At 45.8% G+C, this 17760-nt stretch overlaps 1 protein-coding gene across 1 annotated transcript in view; it reads right to left on the minus strand.

Moving 5' to 3' along the window:
* Window positions 1-5605: 5605 nt before the first annotated feature.
* Window positions 5606-17760, minus strand: part of ATP6V0A4 (ATPase H+ transporting V0 subunit a4) — a 29960-nt gene continuing 17805 nt past the window's right edge. The window contains exons 15-21 of the mRNA XM_054187943.1: window positions 16831-16949; window positions 15781-15997; window positions 14115-14222; window positions 12115-12249; window positions 11077-11194; window positions 8964-9135; window positions 5606-7866 (exon numbers count right to left, since the gene is read on the minus strand). Of these exons, the coding sequence (XP_054043918.1) occupies window positions 7773-7866; window positions 8964-9135; window positions 11077-11194; window positions 12115-12249; window positions 14115-14222; window positions 15781-15997; window positions 16831-16949 (963 nt within the window). The 3' untranslated portion in view covers window positions 5606-7772. The remainder of the gene's footprint in view (window positions 7867-8963; window positions 9136-11076; window positions 11195-12114; window positions 12250-14114; window positions 14223-15780; window positions 15998-16830; window positions 16950-17760) is intronic.

Genomic DNA, 17760 nt, shown 5'->3' on the forward strand with positions numbered 1-17760 from the left:
TCTGGGCAATGGTATACTTCCTTCCCCTGCCCAAACTCCTGTGAGCGTCAGCCCCTCTGCGCCCCTGGGGTACAGGCCCACTCCCAGCACGGGCGGTATGAGCTGGGGGCTGCCCCAGGTCCAAGCCCTGCAAGACGAGCGCAACCAGGGACTCTGGGCTCGGTTTTATCTCCTAAACCTTTATTCCTGACTTTTCTGACCAATTTGAGGAGGAAATGAAGCATCTCCAGACCAGGGCTGGGATGACTTTATAAACAGACCTGCAGAAAGCTTTCAGTATATGTGCACTTTTAAGCTCTTATTTAGGTAAAGTCATAGCTACATAAATTTTTCTGTCAGGCCATTTATCTCCCAACTAAGACATTACCTCTGAAATGGAACAGAACTTACTGCAGAATTTCAGGATAAAATTTTATTATTTTGTTTTTTCAGATGCAGAACTTTTCTTTTTATGCTTTTCTACATTTTCTTTCACTTCACAATGCTTTTGAAATAAAATACATTTTTCTTTTTAAAAATAAACTATCCCAAATGAAAGAATCCTTGAATTACAGGTATAATAAAACGTTTACACAAAGCGGAGGCCTGAGAAAAACCAAGACAGCCAGCTCTTCCCACTGCTGTAGGTAGCAGCCACCAGTCTGGTAGCTGTGATGGGAAAGGAGCAGCGTGAAGCTGATGCTTCTGGCTCCATGTACAGAGGTTTTAGGTAGCTGGAGTGCCAGGACTGGGGAACCTCCCTCTACCTTGACTAAATGAGGACCCAAATTTCTAGTCCTGCCAATACAAACTCACCTTTTGGGGGTTCTTGTTTCTCCATGTGGATTTCCTCCAAGCTGATAGCATTTTCTGCCTCTTTTCGTGCAGTGGCCATCTCAGCTCCTACTGGGGTCCGCCGTCACTGCTGGGCAAGGCTGGGATTTAGCTGTGAAACCTCTGGACAGCCACAAAGCCATCTGAGCAATAAGCCAGCAAAGCATCCTCCCGCGCTGGAGTGGAAACATTCAGATGTGCTCACACGTGTGTTAGTTTCAGGCAGCTATTAGGACATGTCCCTTCCCATAGTGTTTTTTGGTGAAAAATACATAGAAACATCAGAAGGCAAGTTAGTTGAACTGACAGATATCAAACATTGCATTGCACTGGCTGTTTTTATGGAAAGTCCAGGGACTGCCTTAGGGAAGACTGGAGACCCCTAACACAAGAGTATGTGTGACCATTTCCCCAGCCCGGAGATGAGTGAAATGCAGAGGCATCTCCAAGAGCCAAGACATGACGTGACCAGCAGCGTGTTGCCCCTGTTGGAGGCAGAAATTGCTACCCCGTGGAAGCTGGGGCTGAGTGGGTGGTAGAGATGTCTCACCCTGTAATTGCTCAGCCTTATGGGAGCGCCCACTGAGGCAGAGCCAGTGGGTAGCAAGAGCCGTGCCGAGGAGCAGGGTGGCCCAGCCTGCTCCCCTAGCCCCGGCTGCCCTGGGAAGGCATGGCTAGTGAGAGGCAAGCACCAACCTCCTCCTCACCCAGCCTGCACCTTGACAGCGTAGTGCTTCCCACTGCAAACCTGATCCTCTGCCTCACACCCCGCCGCGCTAATCCCCATCCTCTCAGGTCAGCAAGAAACACAGCCGTGAGTTCTGGATTGCAACAGGGGAGGGCTGGCTTCCCCCGCCAGTGTTTCTGGTTTCTGGCGCCAGATCCCTTGACCTGATAGCAGCCACTTTTCCTGGTCAGAAAAATTCATTTTAGTCCCAGGGCAGGGATTAAGCGTGCTGCTTGCTTTAACCCACAAGATTTCCTGCTGAGTGCAAGCTCAGGCACTGGGGTGGGGGCCTCTCCTCTGAGGGACATCCTCTCCTCTGATTATCTCCCTTCGGGAGTGCTGGACTTGGCCCAGGCAGCATTCACGGCCACCCAGCAGTGATGGGGGAGGCTGCAGTACGGTGAAAGCTTGAGGGAATTGATGACCGAGAGGACCTAACGAAAGATACAAAACCCCAGCTGAGATAGAGGGCAGCATGAACACGGAAAGTGCAGAGTTACAGTACTCCCAGGCTGGATACCTTAAAAGCATTATACCGAGGTACAGCCATAAGGACGTCATTAATGGCTAATGGCAGATTAGTCGGTCAGGTCACGAGCACTGACCTTGTTGTTACAGATCATTACAGTCCAGCGTCCAAGAGGATGTGTAGGGTCTTGCTTACAACCCTCTCTCAGCAGCGTCCTCGGAGGCAGCAAGAGCTGCCAGCAGCACACGGTGCCACCAGCTGGGGACCATTTCCAAGTGGAACTGGCTCAAGAGCAACCAAACAAGGTGCCTGGAAGAGCCCACGAGAAGAGGTAAAGCTTTACTGTGTGGCTGAATCACGAAGGGCTTTGCAATAACAAAATCTGGGGATCTGTGTTTCTCCTTTTCTGTTCCTTTACGATTAGGGACCTGCAAACACATTCTGCCCTAAGCTACCACATCACACCTGTGTTTGGTTAAACAGCCACTGTCCTCCGAAGCCTGTGATGGGCACAGTCCAAGGGGCTGGCAGGCCAGGCTGGAGCATGCCCGGGACAAGGATCAAGCCCTGGGCTCTTGCCCCCCACATCCTGATGCTGGGATACTCTGCTAAGTTTTGCTGAGAGGTGCTGGAGCATTTCACTGGCTTTCAGCTGCTCTGGGCCACGTGCCACCATTCTGGGAAGCGCTGCATCTTTTCCAGAAAAGGGGAGGAAACCCCAATTTCTGGCATTGCTGTGCAGGACCGCTGGTGAGGCTCAGGTGCTCAAGCAGAAGGGTGAAATGCGATCTCCGACACCCCACAGTAGCCAAGACACCCCCAGAAGCCTCAGGATAGAGGAAAACACCTATACGGCATCCACACTGCTCTCAAATAGCAGCGGGTGAGCAGGTGGGATACCTGCTATAGCATCTCAAATAACACCAGAAATCTGTGCCGGCATCTGCGTCTCCCTATCTCCAGAGTATGGGGGCAGCAGGAGCAAAATTCATTCATCCATAAGCAGACAAGAAGTCACTGTTCAGGTAAGTCTCTGGCACTGAATGCTCTGGTCTAGCATTTATGTCCAAAAGACAGAGATTTAGATGCAACGCTTCAGTAAATCTCCTAACGGTTCCTATTGAACCCATGGTTTGCTCATCCCAAATATTTGCAGCCCCGTTTGCCCTGATGGAGCAGCTAGTGTCTATCATGTCTCTTCTGGGAGTCACGGGTTTCTCGCCACTTGTAAATCCCACTGAAAATACTAAATACCAATTACATGAGACAAAAGAACCTCAGTGACAAAGCTGCTGCTGGCGGGGAAAATAGCGAGAGAGCAGGAAGCTACCGAGAGCACAATGAAACTGCTGCTGGGACCCGGCAGAAGGATGCTGTGACCCCACACTGGAGGGCTGCGAGGCAGTGATGGGCACACAGTATGAAATGATGCCCAAGAAATCAGCTGGGAATTTTGTCAGTAAAGTCAGAGAGCTTACGCACATGACATAGGACTGAGCAGATACTCCCCCACTTCTAAGCCAAGGCTCGATTAGATTTTTTTTTTTTGAGTGAAGCTTTCTTACCTCTGCAGTGTCTCAGGCACGGAGGAGCAGACTTTTCCTCTCTTCTGACTGTGTCATTCCCTTCTGTTATGTTGTGCTGTGGGTTTGGGATCCACCTCCCAGGAGCCAGGTTTCCTCCTCTCCGGGCACAGGCAGATCCCTCTCCACCTGCCTCCACCCCCAGAAGGAAGTGCTGCAGGTGGGGTGCCGCAGCGCTGACCTGTGCTGGTCCTGTGGCACCTACAGGTCCTCCACAGGGGCTGCCCGCCACGAGTGATGCTGCTTGCCCGTCCCTTCTTGTGGGGACGACCCCAGGGAGATGGAGGGAGGGCACTGGGGAGGCATCCCCATTGCAACGCCAGCAAGATTTTAGCAGACAGGTTTGGGGGGCAGGTCCTGCAGCACCAGCGCCCATGGAAGGCTTTTTGCCATCCCCTGGAAAGTCATGAGCCGGGCTTGGGCACTACAGCCACCAGGCCCCTCATAGGCCAGGTGAAGCCAACTCAGGTGCCAGCACCATGAAAAAAATGCGGCCTGTTCATTCGCTTCATCCTTCTAAATTTCCTGACCAAGTACCAAACTGCAGGGAGCATTCGTGGCTTCAACCACTGCAGTGATCCTGACCTTACCGTGCAGCAAATCTCTGGCCAGTGAATCTGAGCTACGATAGGTATGTGCTCTTGACTAGAAGTATATATGTCAACCTTTACTACTCAAGTGTGTTGGTGGTGGTGAAAGCCAGCAAAGATGCTGGGATGTTTTTTGTCTCTCTCATGAAGGTTCCCAAAATCCTTCTGTTCTGAAATGCGTACACTGAGCTGGCAGCAATGCTGCAATAGCGTGTAACTCCCATGACGAATCTCGTGCTTCCAAGCATCAGGAAGACATTTGCTACCAGCCAACATATGCTATTTCACAGTCTTATTTTACATCTTCTTCTTAATAATATCTAATATTCAGCTACAGCCGTTATTGGCATCTGCTGAACAAGATGCATGATCCAGGCTGCCAGATCCATACCATTATGTTTCCACTTTAAAAATTCAGACAGCGTGTGTGCAATCTCAGGAGGGTGCAGATGTTCCAGCATTCCATCTTCCCAGCACAGGAGGGAAAAAATAACCAAAATACCAGTGAAATTCTCAGCCACGGAGACGTACGTTCAGGCCCAGGTGTTTGGGATTGAACAAAGGGATACTATGTCTGTTACATTTTTTTAACCACCTTGTGATGTTTTAGTTATTTGACACATAAATGCAAAGACTGATCAGAATGAAGCATGAATGGAAATGTCTACATGTGTGAAAGCTCCAGGAGAAACAAAAGAATGAGGGTGAGAAGAAAGGTCTCCATGCTGGCCAAAGACATGATGGAGAGCCATCATATGGGTAAACAATGAGGACAGTGCTGTTTGCTGCAGGAGCCAGAGGCTGGGCTCCAAGAAACTGTTGGCTCCTGAAGTTTATGAAAGCTCAATCCAGAAACCAGTTCATCATCACCAGTCTGGAGGACCTAAGAAACTGGAGAAGAACTCAATACCTGGCTTTCCTCATCCTCCACAGCACCAAAGTCATCCTGGCGGAAAGGCCTAGCAACACACAGCAATGGCTCTCATGGGAAAGAATAAAAAATCCAGGAGAGAATGAGTGTGAGTGACTGAAACCAGTTTGATTGACTTTCTTATCCCTTTCCCTCCCTACATGCTCATTCACTGAGGCCTTTTTATAATAATTTCCCACAAAATTATATAACTCATGTCACCAGCTCTCAGAAAAAAACACCTTCCTAGCAATGGGATGAGCTTTAGATCCAGAAGCAGCCATTTCTCCCTAGGCATCAATCCTGAGTCTGCCCTGGAGGTACACGCTGAGGCTCTGACTTGGGAAGAGTTCCCAGTCAGGTCACACCTCTTCCAGCAATGGTTAAAGTCTAGATAAAGACACCAGGGTGTTGTACCAAGGTCTACTAGTCTGTAACAGTGGTCTCTGCTGGATCTGACCACATCTGGTGACCACATTCATAGCACCAGCTAGAAAACATGGTCCCATTCAGCTCAGCAGCTGTGCTGGGGAACGGGCAGTCACTGCTCTGCTCCAAAATCGCTCTCATCTTCTGCAGGAAAACCTTTTAAAAAACAACAATGCACTCCGGAACATTTCTGGGCTTTTAAATAAGTCTTAAAAATAACCTAGACGAAAGCCAGGGCTCTTCTTAAAGTATATAAGAACAACCCTGCCTCTCAGCAGTATTTTATCTGAATGCTCCTTGATTGTAAGTGGGCCTGGTCCTCGTGTGGAGTGGGGAAGTGCCGTCCCCGTACCACAAATGCACAAGTGAGCCACAGGCCCTGCTGCGTTATTCAGTTGCGCACAGCAAGGCAGAGCTGAATACAGAATTAAGCCGAATGTTTGAACCGCTCTTTGGTACAGTAAACAACAGACCACCTTGTCACCTGCAGTAGTCACAGGATAACTTGTTTTTCTCGCTTAAAATGTAAACCTCACACATAAAAGCAAAACCCCAAGAAGCTCTAAAAAGAACAGATATTCCATTTCAGGTAATCCCCTTCTCAGTTACATTGCAATCACGTTGAAAGGCACAATAAAGATAAAATATGTGTTTGTGCAGAAAATCAGCCCGCTGTTTCATAAAGCAAATTGTTTTCTCTGCATTTGGTAATGCATCAAACTAGTTTGGGCTTCCTTGCTTCAAGACAGCTTTTCTCCTGAGTGGGAATAAATGAAATAGAAGAAACAAAAGTGATGTGCGTATGCTGAGCATTCATGTCCACGTGTTTTTTGTCTGTACTGTAGGTTACCCATGCCCGAAGGACTGGTGGCATGAAGCTACTCCTGGGTCATGGACACACTCCTGTGCCAACATCTTCTCAGCTCCAGCTGCTGCTTCAAACTCAAGCTGTTGTTAAAAGGGAAAAAGTCTCCGAACTGTGTTGGTAACCGGTGTCCAGCACCAGTATGGCTTCTTGGCACCACAGGGGAAAAAGCAGAACAACTGCTTTGCCTGGGGCTGTATTTTCTTCCTGCTCACTGCAGGAGGAAGATGGCTCTCAAGCCTGACTACTGCAGGCTCATGGCTCATGATGACTGTTCCACCGTGTGTCCTGCTGGGAACACCCCCAGGTGGGTTTCTTTGAGCTGGATAGCAAGGGTGCAAGGTTTGGAACTGGGGCTTGTTTGGTCACACCCCATGGAAGGGAGCATTGTTGCCTCCAAATCCATTGGTGTGCTGTGTTGTCATTTTACATCCTCCGTGGTTAAAAAAAAACAACAGTCTGTTATGATTAACACTATTCAATTTGAAAGATTTGTAATTCATGAATATTTAGAAAAGATCACAGTACATCGATACTTCAAATTCATCTCGACGGTTTTGATTCCTCTCTTCTTTCAGTTCATTAGGTATTAGCATTTCTACACAGTCTGCTTTAACAACCCATCTTGAAAAATACAGCACAGGGGGAGTCATCTTAAGTCCCCTGTAAGAAACAAGTCAATAGAGAGAAATAAATTGGCTGCCAATGTGGAAACTGGCGCACTCCTTTGTTTACACAGCTCAAAACTAACACTTTTGTTAAGTGATGACGTGTGCAAACGTCTATAATCCAGTGCTGTCAAACCCTGGAGCAAATCAGATAAAAAGAGGGTTGTTGTAGTAAAGCATGTAGAAAATTGCAAGCCTGCAATATGATCTGTCTTTTGAGCTGGTTTGCATTGTGTGCTAAATGAAGGGCTGCAATCTTATAAGGGACTTAATTGTTGTCATATGATCAACCACAGCTTGAAACAACAGCCGAAACATATTTTCCTCGGAAAGGAATATGCCACAAAGACAAGGCAGTAAACGGAGCAAAACACATGCCAGTTGATTATTCATAACTAATTTAATTCAAAAGCTGCATGTCCTCTTTTCAACCAAGCAGTAGGCAGCGCTGACCCAGTCAAACGCTGAGGACCAGGTACTTGGCAAAGACATCAGTGGAGCTACTCAGACAAATGTCCAGCCACCCCGGCCGATGCAGTTCAGCTCTTGGCTGATACAGCAGTATATGTGAATGCAGCTAGAACATTTTCATCTGCAGCTGCTCTTCTTTCAAAGGCCACATCCCGTTCTGTTTCATCTCATATACCCTACCCTGTTGGTGAGGGACCACAAGAAAATAGAGCCTGGTCCCGAGAAGCGAAGCAGCGATGCATTGGCTTCACTCTTCTGCGGTGCCATCAATGATGTGCTTGAAGGAGAACGGAGAAAATTTGTATCCAGCTCCCACGTAGAACTTGTTCTGGAACTCCACCCTGGGGAGGAGTAAAGAGGGACATCAGTGCTGCCCGCAGGCAGGACCTGCAGCCAGCTGAGAGGCTGAAACGTGGCACCCATGGGAAAGGGAGGCCATGAGAGGGTGGGCCTCTGAGCTGGGAATGTAGGATCCGTCTGGACCCCTCAGCAAGACACAGGCGGCCCAGGGAGCGAGCTGGCAGCCGTCAGCTTTAACTTTCCATCAGTCAGCCTGGAAATGCTCCTCATGAGGCCAGTCGGCAGCACCTTGCCTGACCGCTAAACTGCTTCTAGCAGCTCTGAGATCTGGGCTAACCGCCTGCTGGCTGCACACTCTGGTGGCAGACAGACATCCCCCCCTCCCTGCACAATTACAAGCAACTGCACCACAGTTTGCCTTGGCAGCATTTACGGTTTGTGGTGGGACATTATGTGCTGAAAGGGGCCACAGCTTGGGTGTTCAGGCAGGATACGGAGTTATGGTGGTGGTGAGGGGCAGTTTGTTACCTTGGTCTTTCTTTACATACCAGCCTGTTGGTGCATCTACACTGCTGTCCTTGCCTGGACTGATATCTAGCTAAGGCAGACACGAACTAACTTGAAGCTGGTTTGCCACAAACAGCCTGGAGCTCAAGCTGGCCTGATGGCACAAGCGCTGAACCAGGTTTTCTGCAGGTTTTGCAGTCCCAACTGAACTCATGCTGCTGTAGGTAGTCCCCAGCTGTCTTGTTTGATGGTAACCCTGAGCGGGATGCACAACCCGTGTTGTGGCTGTGGTGCCTTCAGGCCTTATCATGCAGGTCAAGGTGGCTTCGATGTCTCTGTGTGTTTAACAGGGCAGAACCGCAGGTTGCCGTTTGCCACACATGCCTACAGCCACCGCAGGCTCAAGAGGACAGGCACGTTGCTCCAGCGAGCAGCTCAGAGACAGAGCAGGGAGCTCTAACCTCCCTTTTGGAGGAGTCTCCCTTGCTTCCTTTGGCAAGGGGGACTGATATCCTAGTGCATAGGTACTAGCACAGCATGTCTAACGCCACCTTGTGTGGCCACCTGTTTCCACAACCTGATCCCTCCCAAAGACTGCTCTGGGAAAAGCTCCAAAGACCACAGTACCTACCAGTGCAGACGCAAGGCGTGCAGAAAGGCTGACAGCCCCTCCATGACAAGCAGGATGGCTACTGTCAGCACTGCAAACGCTGCGAAGATGATGAAGATGACGATGAGGCCTGCCCAGCCACTGTTGTTGAACCCGTTGTGCATGACCATGGTCCAAAGGACCTCTGACAGCTCTGCAAAGGGAAACAAAGGGAAAACAGTGCTGAGCAACAGCTGTGGACAGACACAGTGCGCAGTCTGGCAGCTCGCCCATTTTTCCCAGTTAGATGAGTTGGCCTAGGATAAATGTACATGACAGTAATCATGTACATGACAGTAAAATGTATGTGACAGTAGCCGCGTATGACCACCCTGCCCCCCCATGATGACTGTCTGGGGAAGGAAAGTGGACGCACATTGTTTTCCATTGTTCCCTTTCACTTTGTTAGAAGTGGATGGTGCTGTTTTGGCTTGGCTTTGCATCACAAGTCTGTGCAAGCACACTACCAAGACTGCTGTTACCCTGGCATGATACAGTCATCAGTTTAATTTGCACTTCTTTAACATGGCAGATAAGTGGAGCCTTTTAGGACTGCTTGCTGCTAAATCCCAGTGAACACAATCGATTGACATAGCCAACACATGTGTAGGTTAGGTTACAAGCTGTACTGATTGATGCTAGCTAAGACCCACAAGAGACATGTTAATTCCCAATTGTTCTTCCAAACCACTTCTCTTAGGGTGTCATGGAGAAATTGTGGTGGGGAAAAGAAAGACAACTGCTTGGTCCCACACAAGGCAGGCTGTATTAGTGTTCGTATTGCTTGCATGCTCGTAAAGATTTCTTTTCCTGCATAGTTTTATATCAACATTCACAGCACTGGTATATCTGACATGTCCTCTCAGCTCAACAATATATTCCTAACTCAACTACCCCAGTCACACAGGATAGATTCAGGAGTCAGCAATTTTACTCTTGTGATACAGGCAAAGCAAGGATTTAGCCCAGCTCCAGATGCTCCAAGCCACTAGTTCAGCTTTCCATTTTGCCAGTCACTGGTCCTTGAGCCGTACTGAGATTCAATGACCTGTTACTTTAGGTGACAACAGATGCAAGGGATATTTTGAAACTGCTGCCCTAGGGAAAAATATTCCCATTACCACCAGTTTGTAAAGCTGCAAAGGAATATGGTGGTTTTCAAGGCACAATTCTGACATAACACACAGGACTTACCTTAGCTAAGATTTTTAGCTGGTTTATTTTATTTTATTTAGATACTTGTCTTCCATCTAAAGCTAATGTGTATTAGCTTCTACTCGACTCCTGCTAAGCTAATTTCTGTGCCAAGAAGTACAGCTCACCCCTGTCAATCCATGGCACACCCCCCCTTTTGTTTTCCTTTTTTGTGTGCACAATTCTTTAGGGCAGGCGCAACTCCTAGCCAGAGGCAGTACAGCAATATTAATAAAAAACATTTCAGGAAAATTAGAGTGCTTGAAAATCTGAAGTTCCAGCCTGAGGCAATTTCTAGTATCTGAGCATTTGTTTTTATCTTAAATCAAGACAAAAGACATTGAAATGCTGTACATTTCTCATGGAATGAGAGGTTCCACTAAATGTTGCTGGGGAAAAATCCCAGTGAAAATGACAAATACCAGGAGTTTTCAAACCAAAACTTTTCTTTCCAGTTTGCTGAATCAAATCAAAATAACTGTTTCAAGTCATTTTGACATTCATCTGCATAGCCTGAGGCTATAGCGAGTGCCTCTTGGGAAATGAAGCTATGGTTCCCATACTGCCTTTACCTCTGTGGACTGGACTACCCTTTTGGACTGCACCTCCCACCACGCCACACACCATGAGGACTATTCCAGAGGAGTGGCTACAGAGCAGCATGGGAAAGGGGCCCCAGCGAGCAAATGCAGTCAGGAGCCACCAGGAATCACCACTGAAAACTGAGATGGCCACCATGAAGCACTTAGATTGATCTGACCTGAAGCAAAACATTCTGAGACACAAACATCCACAAGGAGAACTTTGATTTTATGGGGAAATTCGCAGCAATAACCAAACACTGGCAGAAGTAGTGATCATCAGAGCATTGCTGGTAACTAACAGGTAGTCAATCACTCACGTGCGTGGGCTAAGCTCAGCGCCCAGAGTCGCAAGTAGGATGCTGTATTGGAGATGCAGCCAAGGCAGTATTCAATGGTATGGATAGCTTGGTGGACAAATGTGTCTCCAAAATTGAACTGAAACAACATAAAACCAAACACGCTTTATTAGTTCTTGGTTCAGGGCTTCATGGTTAACAGAGCAATGCTCTGTCAGGTTCTTCATACTTCTCACAAAGAGACTGCTTTGAAAAGTGTCATTTCTCTATGGTCTTCCCATACATTCTCCCCAGAGAAATACACTTCCAGCGAAAAGCAAATGTTCAGGAACCAGCTCATATTCCAGTCTTACAATTTCCAATCTGGAATAAGATGGCAATCCAATTGCTATCAATCTTTGTGATTTCTTGTAGAGACAGAAATTCTGATATAAAATCAGATTTTTCAGACTATCTGCCTATTGGCATACACGTTTTGGGAGACATCACTGAATAAGCGTATCTTCTAAGACTGGGAAGATTCCCTGTGACAGAGAACAGTCAGCCATATCCACAGTCAATATCGTTGGTATTCCCAACTGCTACAAACACTTTTGTCACTTTTTCAGCTGTGTTTCTGCATAGTGCAGAAGGCCTTGACAATATCTGCCAAAGGAAGACTTTTCTTCCTAACCAGCACTGCAGGCTGCCAACTTTTCAATGCTCCATTGCAATTTAAAGGAATGAAAACTCACTGACTCTTGGGGAAGGCTTGACCTTCTCTGGGTGCAATGTGGAAGTGAAACCCACACCCTGGGGAAAGGAAAGCTTGAGGTTTGTAAAAGCTTGAGGTTCGCAAGAATGCCTACCCTCATCAGGCAAAAGTAAAGGAAAAATTTAGAGGAATTCATTCTATTAAAATTCAAAGCTTACTCTGTTTGGAAACACGAACTGTTGTAACAGCGTGTCTTGGTATCTTGTTAAAAAGAAGGGCTGGCAACTCTGCAAAAGCCTTCTGCTTGACTTTGTGTCTTCTACTATTGTGTCTGTCTGAAAAATTTTCTGCCCACATTTGCTTACCTCTTCATCATCATCCTCATGTCCTCCATGGCCACCACTGTGGTCTCCCTGGGAAGCTTTCTTAGAGTGATTGGTCTCTGGGACATCTACCTCATTTTCACCACCAGGGTTTCCTGAGATGGCTTGAGACCGAATCTTTCAGAAAGAAAAATGTAATACATCTTTTGTGTCATGCTACAGGTTGATATGAAAAGCAAGCAGACCATGGCACAGAACTCCATCAATGGCCTCCTGATGGGTAACATATGAAGGACTATACCATGAACATGAGGACAATTTCAACAACGGTCAGTCACCATGGACCACGGAAACCAAGTACTCCTGCCAAATGGCTAATAATACTTAAATATTTTCCATCCTAGAGCATTTCCCAGTGATTCCAACTAATTTGGAGCTAGTTGCTAGTCCCACAATGCACCCTTTATACCCACCACAACAAGAAGATTAATCACTTTTGGAAAATGAGAAAACTGAGGCACATTAAAGCTGATGATCTCAATTAGGTGGGTGCAAATCAAAGGAATTAGCACCAAGTGAATGGGAAATGGAGCCTGAAAGGATCAGGTGACTTGATGAAGGTCACACCATTCCTGAGATACAGACAGAAATACAATTCTGATCTCTTGATTCATTTTAAATTGACAAAAATCTCATGACAACCCATCTTCTCTCCCTAATCATTCTTTACAGAGATTTTCTAGAGGCCTGAACAACGTGATCTGAACCTCACTCCAGAAACAACAGCACAGCGTAAGAATAGCCCTATGTTATATGCCTACAGCAGCCCTATTATGCAGCATATCCAAATACGGACCTCACAGCTTCTGTCAGGTTCTGTCCCGTCACTCTTTATAGCTTCCAGCAGGTTTCATGGGCAAGGTCTCATGATAACATATTGTTTCCTATTGCAACAGTAATCATTGTCACGCCCGCTTTATCTTTGCTTTACCTGAATGTCAGCATAGAGAACAGACTTCGTTGCAAACACATAAATCTGGGTAAATGTAAGATGTCATCAGACAGCTAACATATGAAAATCAGGAATGGAAATACAGGGGCATAATAGGAGGTGGGTAAAAGCTGTCAGATGTTGCTAGCATAAAAGCAGGAGATGGAGACAGCCATGTCAAGATTTCATCCAAATCCCAGAAGAATAACAAAATAAGAAATTACAGCACAGAGGCAGGGCTGCAAAGGTCTCCTGGGGATGTGGCTTTCAGTTATAGGTCAGAAGTGACTGGGTTGGAAAAGGTCACGCAGCGCAACCAGCATCTCTTTCTTCAAATGGAAACATCTGTGCCCTATAAAAGGTACTCCAGGCACTAACTCCGACTATAAAGAGAAGTAAATCCTGACAGACAAGTAAAGTCCTGTTAGTGCAATAAAGGACAGAATTAATGAACAACTGGGAAATTGCAGCTGCTGCTGTTACGTGCTGAAGAGCTGGGCAAACCACAGAGCCCATGGGAAGCAGGGCTCTGTTACTGTGAAGGCAATCACTTAGGGAAGAAAGCACCGCTTGAAAGCAGGCGACAGCTTTTAAATCAAGCTTCTCCTCCAAGCAGTGTTGATCTCTCCAAGGCCAGAAGTATCACAGATGCCCCGTTCCTACAGAGCAGCCAACCAGTGGTTAGTGGTAGTTGTGGACCCCGAACTGAGGTCTTTGCCCTCTGTTGATTTTACCAGCATTTAAGTCTTTCTAAACCTTCTCTCATTTTGGATAGGACACTTGAAAGAGCTCAGTGTGAGCCTAACTCCTCTCCCAAAAAATAGGGTATGGTCTTGTGAGCAAAGCTCCTGCTTCCCATCCAGATGGCTCAGCCAAATGTCCATACACACGCTCTCGGCGCATGTGCTGTAAAGCACAGCTTGAAATTACCGGAGAAACTCTGAGATCAGAGAAAAGCAGAATTAGATCACTGCAAACAGTTTTGTGGGTCTGTCGCCTCAGCTTTGCCTTTTCTGTACTGAATCTCCCTCGCCTGATCCACATCCCTTACCATGCGCCGTGCTTTCTGGTGGTTGGCTTGGAGGATGAAAGGTTTGATTAGGAGCATCCAGGGAACAGCAATCAGGGCAAATATGACCAAGAAACTCTGCACTTCTTTCTAAAAGACAAAACATGAAGAAAAGAAAAAAGTTACTTTACTTCCTTTAGTCAACTACATTTATGGTTAGAAACCTGATTCTACAAAATGGTAGTTTTTTATATAACAGATATATTCCCTGTATTGGTTGAGTCCCCTCTGCTTATAAGGACATGAAAATAAACGTATACTGCTTAACGCTCCAGAAACCACTGCCGACTAGAGATGGTTGGAGAACTGGAGATGAAAAACTTTCATGTTGGAAAGGGCAAAACCCAATGTTACTGACTTCATCCTAGATCTCCAGTGTCCCAAGTGAATGTCCTAGCTGCTGGGTGAGCCAGTCAGTCTGCCTTGCTTTGAACAAAGTAGAAATGCTGTAGTAAGAGCCAAGTAATCCAAGTCTTCCCCTGAAAAAGCAGGGAATACAGGATTTGGTCTACATTTGCAATTACAGAAGGGAATTGAATCCCCATAGCTCAGGTTTGATAACACATGGCCCCCACAATATAAGGTGTTCTTGTTGCAGTCTGCCACCCATATTGCTGTCCTTACATAACCTTTTGGACTCCTAGAAAAACAAACAAACAAAGAAAACTCCAAACTACAACTTCTGTATTTTTTTAAAGCTGACTCAGATCTCTGATCACCTTATGGTTCCATACAATCTTTGCATTCAGACTACCCAGGTGGATGGCACAGACAATTACTGGTGAAGTAGCGAGATAGCAATATGAGGGAAAAAATGGTCATCTTGGAAAGGCTTTGGGTTGTTACAAAGCCAAACATTATCTAATAACTTTTTGAAGGCTTGGAAAACTGTTTTCCCAAACTCCCCTGCAGCCTTAACACAGTTACTTGAAACTGATCAGGGCTCTCTACTAACTCTGTCTCACCAGAAGCTGCTAAAACTGAGCTCATGTTGTAGTGCCAGAGTGTGTAACTGTATCGATGTAGATGCATACATGTGGCTGGAGGCAGCATTTGCTTGCAGGTTCTTCATTGATGCTGCTGATGTAAAAATCAAGCAAGAAAAAAAATAATCTTGTTCTGAACAAATAAATAGAGATTACTTTGAAAGAAGTTTTCTCTAGGGGAGATTTTTTTTTTTTTTAAAGTGAACTCCCCAAAGGAGATATTTCTGACAAAAAGCTGCCAGAAAATCCCCTAGCTCCTTCTATTTTTTAGCTGAAAATATAAAGTTTTCCAAAGAAGAAATCAATAATTATCAAGGAAAGGAGAGGCTTCCTTTGTCTCTAGCATCAGACTCTGCCAAGACTTCAGGACAGCACATCTGCAATACCCAGTTCTGCATTTCTCATCACCTTTCTTTCCTTTTTTCCCCCAAAGTATCTTAAATTGCATCATCATTCTTGTAAGGACACTAAGAATGAGGTTTTCTCTGCATCGCTGATTGATATCTTCTCTGTCCTACCTGTCTACAAGGCCAACATGACTACCAGAAGAACGAACTTCTCTTATGTGACTGGCACTTGTGATAGCGCTTCTGAGCCTGTTTCACAACACCCACTGCAAATCCAAAACCAGCTAGAGTGGGTGCAAGATGCTTGATCCATACCTGATGCACATATAATGGCGCATTTGAAGTGTCACTGTAATTGAACAGAAACATATTGATGAAGTGGATGAGGATGCTTGGTGCACTCTGGGATGAGTGGACGTCAAAATGACACCATTTGAAAATAATCATGAAGACCAGGTAGCCAAAAAGAGAGAGAATAAAAATCATCTCTGGAATGAACTGAAGGATAATGTTTATGTATTTCTTGAAGTAGCTGGAAGGAATCAGAAAAGATAACTGCAATTAATACAGTACATATTAATACAATGCTGTGCCCAAATATGGCAGTACTGTTCACTATTTAGTTTTTGGAAAATAACATGAGAAACAACTATCACTGGCCAAGAAAGTCTGTAATTGCACCTCAAAAGATTAATACATTGAAATAAAAGCCAAAAAAACCCCAAAAAACAAACAAAAAAAAGGGTTAATTTACAAAGTTAATCAATATGTGCTGAGGAAAGCCAGAACCAGGCGTAGAATCAGTTCTGTCGGGGCAGCTCTTCTCATCTGCAAACACTTTCTGTCCTTGAAGGTCACTACTCACCTTTTTGGAGGGTCTCTCAATACAGTAGTGTCAGCCCCTTCACTCCCTCACCATCTCTTATTTTTTGCTACGAAATACAGGGCCAGAGGTATATAGACATGCACACACACAGGCACCGTGCAAGATTTCAGTGTGCTTTGGATTAGACCAAAAGAGTTTGTCTTTCAAGACAAAAGTTATCAATAGTGGGAGGTGCTATATAGTTATTGTACTTTAGTATTTCTGCAGAATCAAGAATATAAGAGAGAAAGAAAAAAAAAAAAGAGTTTATCCAAGAGAATATCTGCAATGCGATGGCCATCCTTCAGGCCTTTGGGCTCAGCACTCTCTACCAACAGTGGTGTGAGTCAGTCAGTGTATGAGGCATTTCTACTCGCCCTGGGGAAAAGGCAAAATTCAAGTCATCAGTCCAAGATATGAGGCTTTCTCTGAATGAAGGACACTAGTTTCGGGATGAGGACCTGTGTGCTGCAGCAACGGGTTTGGTGAAACAAACTTACATGTGGTTGAAGAGACTGAGTATCACCCCAAAAATCATGTGCACAATCCCTATGACAACTGACATCTTCATTTTGTAGGAGTTCAGGAAAGTCAGCTTGTTCGATGCAACATTCCAGATCTTTGGGGAAAGGAGCAGAGAGAGACAGAAGAACAAGGTTTTCAGGTGTTTGCTCAACAACAGATTTGTGGAAGTTGTTGCTTTGATGCCATCAATTTACTCCTCCCAGTTCTAGTAAGAAGAAAACAAGCACAGAAATCTAAATGTTCCTTTACATACTTCTCACTCTGCCAAGCTTCTCATATAAAAGGTATGAAGTATTATCCTTGTTTGACAGAGGAAATAAGAAGAATCTAAAATGATGTAGTGACTTTGCCTCAGTCCTCCAGAAACTGCTGCAAAGGCTGGTAGCAGAACCTAGATCTTTTCAGTGTCATTCCTTGCCCTTAGGCTGAGTCGTCTCATTTAGCAGAGGTGGAAAGGCAGGAGAAAATCCCTCCTGCTGCTATGGAAATTTGTTCCACCTTCACCAGAGAAGTACTGAGGGCAGAGCATGTTCAAACATTTTGTTTGAACAAAATACCCAGCTCATTCCAGCTCTTTGGCCATGGAGATCAGATTATTGCCTGCCTCTCTGCAGTAACTTTTCATCTGTGTTAGGACAGTAACCACATGCTTTTTCTCAGTCCTGCCTTTATCCCATTACAGAGCTCCAGGGTTCCTTCTCCCTTCTTCTAAAACTTCCTAGACCTCAAATTCTTCTGACCCCAAAGATGGTCAGTAGATACCTCTTTGCAGACACTAAGTATACTACCTGAACAGAAAGAAGGGAAAGCAAAACATTAGCTTTTGTGCCTTTGGCATGCATTGCCTCTTCTATGGCTATGGAAGAGGCTGCCTAGCCTCTTCAGCTCAGGGTGACTCTTTTCCA

Source organism: Rissa tridactyla, chromosome 1, assembly GCF_028500815.1.
Source record: "Rissa tridactyla isolate bRisTri1 chromosome 1, bRisTri1.patW.cur.20221130, whole genome shotgun sequence".
Taxonomy (NCBI): Eukaryota; Metazoa; Chordata; class Aves; order Charadriiformes; family Laridae; genus Rissa; species Rissa tridactyla.